The sequence below is a fragment of the Arachis duranensis genome, chromosome 5 (assembly GCF_000817695.3).
Source record: "Arachis duranensis cultivar V14167 chromosome 5, aradu.V14167.gnm2.J7QH, whole genome shotgun sequence".
Classification (NCBI taxonomy): Eukaryota; Viridiplantae; Streptophyta; class Magnoliopsida; order Fabales; family Fabaceae; genus Arachis; species Arachis duranensis.
Window position 1 is genome coordinate 70,976,494 of NC_029776.3, and position 6,684 is coordinate 70,983,177.

Here is a 6,684-nt window from a genome sequence, read left to right on the forward strand (position 1 = left end):
AACTCACATCTCCCAAGTAATTCACATAATGAAACTCCCTCTTCTTTTTCTAGTCTTGCTAACCAATCTGTTCCACAACCTCAACCTCAATCTTCCTAACATGTCCACTCATCTCATCCAATGATAACTCGATCGAAGAATGATATTTTCAAACCAAAATTGGTTCAAGCCTTTGTCACAATCAATCCTAAATCTAAGAATTACAAGGAGGCACTATCAATTCCACATTGGAAGCAGGCGATGGATGAAGAATATAGTTCTCTCATGCGTACTCACACTTGGGATCTAGTTCCCTTGCCTCCAAACCGAACTCCTATACAATGCAGGTGGGTTTTTGGAGTGAAACATAACTCGGATGGCTCTTTACAGAAGTATAAAGCCAGGCTAGTCACTCAGGATTTTAGCCAACGACCTAGAATTGATTTTCAAGAAACCTTCAGTCCGATTGTGAGGCCTACTTCAATCAGATTAGTGTTGTCCTTGGATGTCTCAAACAAATAGAGCATTAGACAGCTTGATGTCAATAACGCGTTTCTAAATGGTGAGTTAAGTGAAGAGGTGTTTATGATTTAGCCACCTGGTTATGAGACTGGTTCCCCTAATGAAGTATGTATATTAACAAAATCATAATACGGTTTGAAACATGCTCCCCGTGCGTGGTACATAAAGATTTCAGGTGTTTTACACAAGCTTGGTTTTGCTACAACAAGGGTTGATAAGTTTCCTTTTGCCAGGGTTTGTGATGGTGCTATTACCTATCTTCTCATTTATGTCGATGACATTATAGTTACTGATATTTCAGACGCACAGATTAAGCAAGTCATTATTGATCTCAATTTTCATTTTGCTTTGAAGGATATTGGCTGCCTTCATTACTTCCTAGGCTTGGAAGTGGTTCCTACCAATGATTGCGGCCTTCTCTTGAGCCAAACTAAGTATGTTCATGACATACTAAAGAAAGCCAACATGCTGGGTTGTAATTCTTGTGCTACTCCAATTCCTTCCTCTCTTAAATTATCCAAGACTGGCAGTCCTGTGTTTCAAATCCAGCTCTTTATCGCTCAATAATTGGGAGCCTTCAGTATCTTACCATTACCAGGCCAGATCTCGCCTATTGCATCAACTGCGTCTGCCAATTTATGCAGAACCCTCTCGAGTTACATTGGAAGGTTGTTAAGCGCATTCTTCACTACATTAGTGGAACGGTTAATCTTGCCTTTAAATTCAGCCAGCCGTAGAGCACAATCTTACTATCTACACTGACTCTGATTGGGGGTCAGACCCTGATAATCGTAAATCAACTAATGGTTATTGTGTTTTCTTAGGACCAAATCTGATTTCTTGGGCCTCGCGTAAGCAGCATGCTATCTCTCGCTCTAGTACTGAAGCCGAGTACAGAAGCATTGCTGATGCTGTGGCTGAAGCTATATTCATTCATAACCTCCTCTCAGCTATTCATATGCCAATTACAACACCTCTAATTGTGTACTGTGACAATCTTAGTTCTGTCATGTCACCTATAAGCTCTCTCTTCCTCTCTCTTTCTCTCTCTTTATTGAGTTATGACCTGATACCTATACGCTTTTTTTCCTTCAGATCAGAAATATCAATTAGCTACATTATTAACGTGTGTGACACTGTTTAGGTGGTAATTTTGAATTATTGATGACGATATCATATCATCGATATTACTATACTAGTTTGGAGGATGAAAATATGAAATCTCCGTTTGCTTACTTTTTAAGTTCTCCAAATTAAAACCCAAATTCACCTTTCATTATTATTATCATTTTTAAAAATATTATTTGTATACTAAAATTAGCCACTAAAATTAATCACCAATATATTTGTATATAAATATATGTATAGTTTAATCTATTTTTAATGTATATTTGTATTTCAATACATTAATCTATTTTCAACGTCACAAATGTCCAAGAATCATCTTCTGTTATTATTATATGAGCTTGTTATATATATGAAGAACTGATAAGCATCAATTACTACCGTTAACGTTACTCAAATTCTTCTAGTAAAAAATCATAAATTATCATAAAAAGTCAAATTATGTAGGATTTAATTTGTATGAAAAAGATAAAATGTGATATGCAATGAACATAAGAATATAGAAGGCAGAGAGAATTGACATAAAAGTAGTGTTTCTGAATATTATTGTGATCATGACATTTATGAGATGCATTCTCTGCATCACAATTGAGTAAGAAAGGTATTTATAACCTCTCCAAAAATCACAGGAAAAAAACTATATCTAATGAGAAGATGACATGTTCTCTACGTAACTAATTTTGCTAAGTTCGTTTTACCTGATTTAACTGCTTCATTCTCCACAGCTACCTTAAATCATGTGTCTAATAAAATAATTTTATGCTTAGAGAACAAGCAGTGTATAGAGTCTTTGTAAGAATGCTTATAATTTAGAAAGCCAAATGTATATGGACAACAAAGAGTTATTTTTTAGAGACGGTCTCTAGTATAAAATATAAATCAATCTCAAAATATTTGTAGTGATTAAGTACAATGGTGAGTATTTTTAATGAAGATTTTATAATTATCTTCATGTGAAAAAAAAAATTTTTTTTTTAGATGATGAATTATAGAATTAAATTTTGATATATTTTAAAAGTAAATAGCTTTCATATAAAATAGTCTAATTTATCAAAAAGTTATACTACACTCATCATTTTAAAAGATGGAAATATCATATGAGAAATTAAACTAAGCCATTAAACTCAAATTATATGTTATTAGATACTTGATATATATGATAAACTCACAAACATAATCAGAGACAAGAACAACATGATGCCTATACAAATAAGATATTTATATCAATCACAATAATATATTGGAAAGAAAAGGTTTAATTATTTTGTTGATTTTTATAGTTTTACTAAATTTATATTTGGGTTTCTATATTTTTTTTAATTGAATTTTTTTATTGTTTTTAATTTTGTAGTTAAGTCATTGAATTTTTTTTTGTAAATTAAAAGTACTCACAATTAAAAATTTAATTAAATTTTTTATTACATATTTTTTTAGAAGAATATTTTATTAATTTTAACGTTTTTTATATAAAAAATATAATTAAAAAAAAATAACGTAAAATTTCAATTAGAAAGAAAAAATATATAAAAATTTAATTATAAATTTGAAAAAACTATAAAATACAAGGCATAATAATTAAAACCGAAATAAGGATATGACATACAATACATGTTTGAATGAGCATCATTTTCAATGTTCAGAAATAACATATAAATAAAAAGAGAAAAAAACAAATATATAAATGAATGCAACAAAAATGCCTAAATCTATACGAAGTCACATAAGCTCCCTTTGCGTTCAGTATCCTTTTAATAAAATCAAGTTTTTCTGTTCTTCTCCCCTTTTATTATCAGCAAAAAAGAGAAATATTACTGAGTATCCGTTTTCGTGCTTCTAAGAACTTTAAGGATCTGTACGAAAAAGTTTTGATGCTCTCGAAGGTTTCTTGAATGATATGAGTGATGAGCAAATAATTTATACATTTTTTTGCATTATTTTTATGTAGTTTTTAGTAGGATCTAGCTATTTTTAGGGATATTTTTATTAGTTTTTATGTAAAATTCATATTTCTGGACTTTACTATGAGTTTGTGAGTTTTTCTGTGATTTCAGGTATTTTTTTGCTGAAATTGAGGGACCTGAGCAAGAATTTGATAGGAGGCTGACAAAGGACTGCTGATGTTGTTGGATTCTGACCTCCCTGCACTCGAAATAGATTTTCTAAAGCTATAGAACTCCAAATGGCACGCTCTAAATTGCGTTGGAAAGTAGACATCCAGAGCTTTCCAGCAATATATAATAGTTCATACTTCATTCAAGTTTAGATGATGCAAACTGGCGTTCAACGCCAGTTCCATGCTGCATTCTGGAGTAAAACGCCTGAAACACGTCACAAACCAGAGTTAAACACCAAAAACACATTACAACTTGGCGTTTAACTCCAAGAGAAGCCTCTGCACGTGTAAAGCTCAAGCTCAGCCCAAGCACACGCCAAAGTGGGCCCCGAAAGTGGATTTCTGCACTTAGACTTATTTCTGTAAACCCTAGTAGCTGGTTTAGTATAAATAGAACTTTTTACTATTGTATTAGACGTCTTTTGACCATATCTTTGATCAGTTTATGCGATCTTAGACATTGGGGGCTGGCCTCACGGCCATGCTTGGACCTTGTTCTTATGTATTTTCAACAAGTGGAGTTTCTACACACCATAGATTAAGGTGTGGAGCTCCGCTGTGCCTCGAGAATTAATGCAAAGTACTACTGTTTTTCTATTCAACTCTCGTTTATTTCTATTCTAAGATATCCATTCGCGCCTAAGAACCTGATGAATGTGATGATTATGTGACACTCATCATCATTCTCATCTATGAACGCGTGCCTGACAACCACTTTCATTCTACAAGCAAATAAGCTAGAATGAGTATCTCTTGGGTTCCTTAACCAGAATCTTTGTGGTATAAGCTAGAATCCATTGGCAGCATTCTTGAGAATCCAGAAAGTCTAAACCTTGTCTGTGGTGTTCCGAGTAGGATTCAGGGATTGAATGACAGACGCAAAAGGATCAATGGATCCTATTCCAGCATGATCGAAAACCGACAGATGATTAGTCGTGATGTGACAGAGCACCTGGACCATTTTCACTGAGAGGACGGACGGTAGCCGTTGAAAACGGTGATCCCCAACATATAGCTTGCCATGGAAAGGAATATACACGATTGGATGGAGACAGCCGAAAAGCAGACGTTCAAAGAGCCACACAATATCTTCTTGCGCTTATCTGAAATTCCCACCATTAAATTACATAAGTATCTCTATCTTTATTTTATGCTTTGTTTATCTTTATATTCGAAAACCATTATAATCATTAGAATTCGCCTGACTGAGATTTAGGATGACCATAGCTTGCTCCATACCAACAATCTCCGTGGGATCGACCCTTACTCACGTAAGGTTTATTACTTGGACGACCCAATGCACTTGCTGGTTAGTGATGCGAAGTTGTGAAGAAAGTGCTGAGTTATAAACGCGCATACCAAGTTGAGCGCCATTGTTAGAGATCACAATTTCGTGCACCAATGAGTCTTTTTTAAAGGTAATTTTTGACACATTTCAGTCGTGGTTCATCGTAAAAATTCAATATATACAACTTCAGGATATGAGTATTTTTTGAAGTGTGTTGGCAAATTCATGTATGTTCTGAAGTGGCAACAAAATTGATGGAAGAAGGATAAAAGAACAAGATGGGAACAAGTTTTTTGCATGGAAAAGAAAAAGGTGTCGCAGCTTTGGACTCAGCAAAAGATGATGAAAGAACCAGAGAGGATGAAATGGAGTAAAAGGAGGTATCAAAGGTAGGTCTCTTTCTAAATGAGGTGGGGGAAGAGTAATACCATGGTTAGTTTTACGAAATAGTTTAAGGTTGGTTTAGTGTATTATAGATTTGTATATCGTAGCGAGGATAATTTTGATAAATAAATATTTTTGATAAATGGTTTGACAAAATTAATAGTTATATTATTGATGGATTAAGGAGAGAGTATAAAAGCGTGAAATTTGTGTTATAACGAGCTCCATAATGTATAATGGCCAATTTATAAGTCTCACAAATTGGTTCATTATAATTTTTAAATATTTTTAGGTCTTAGATATTTCTAGATATTAATATTACACATTTCTAGTACTTATTTATTTACTTAAGATCACAAGAATTTTAGAAAATTTCACAAATATGTAGCATAATCAATACTCCTCTTTGATGTACATTTGTGTAATTCTAAACATCTTTTGAAATAGTTCAAACTTTGATTTTTATAGTGTCTTAGCGAAGATGTCTGCCAGTTGATCATCTGTGTTGCAATTCTTAATCTTTATTTTTTTCTCCAATATAACTTCTCGTGTAAAATGATACTTGATAGCTATATGCTTGGTCTTACTATGATGGATTGGATTGTTTGCGATTGCTATTGTTGACTTGTTGTCGCATAACATAGTTATTGGTTCTTCTTATTGCTCTCCTATGTCTTCGAATATTTTTCTTAACCATATTGCTTGACTAGTAGCATTTGTGACTACAAAATATTCATCTTCAGCAAATGATTGAGTCACAGCTTTTTGTTTTTTTGATGTTCAAAAAAATACTCCATATCCTAGTATAAATATATATCCAGAAGTCTTTTTCATGTCATCAATTGATCTTACTTAATCACTATTTGTATTTTTAAGGAATTTTGAATTTTTGATAGATATAGTGAATGTCATAATCCTTTGTACTTTGTAGATATCTTACGATTCTTCTTACAGCTCCATAGTATTTTTGATTTGGCTTTTGCATAAATCTTAATAATAGACTTTTTTATACATGAGATTGAATCTTGTGATAGTTAAAAAAAGAGACTTCTAATAAAATTTCTGTATTGCGAACCATCTGCCTTTTTAAATTCATTTTCTTTTTATAATTTTTTATTATAAATTAAAAAAGTAAATATCATTTTGCAATTATTCTTTTTGAACTTTTGTAGTAAATTTCGAATATATTTTTTTTTGTAAGATAAAAATTTCGTCTTCATTTTCCAATTCTAAATTAATCATCTCAAGTAGAATTCTTTCATTTTGTTCAAAA

At 32.4% G+C, this 6,684-nt stretch overlaps 1 protein-coding gene across 1 annotated transcript; it reads left to right on the forward strand.

Moving 5' to 3' along the window:
* The first annotated feature begins 240 nt into the window (after positions 1 to 240).
* LOC107489544 (uncharacterized mitochondrial protein AtMg00810-like) lies at positions 241 to 1,614 on the forward strand. Its single transcript, XM_016110295.1, has 5 exons — positions 241 to 326; positions 735 to 976; positions 1,051 to 1,169; positions 1,229 to 1,507; positions 1,597 to 1,614. The coding sequence occupies exons 1-5, from the start codon at positions 241 to 243 to the stop codon at positions 1,612 to 1,614; spliced, it is 744 nt and encodes a 247-aa protein (XP_015965781.1).
* Positions 1,615 to 6,684: the final 5,070 nt, after the last annotated feature.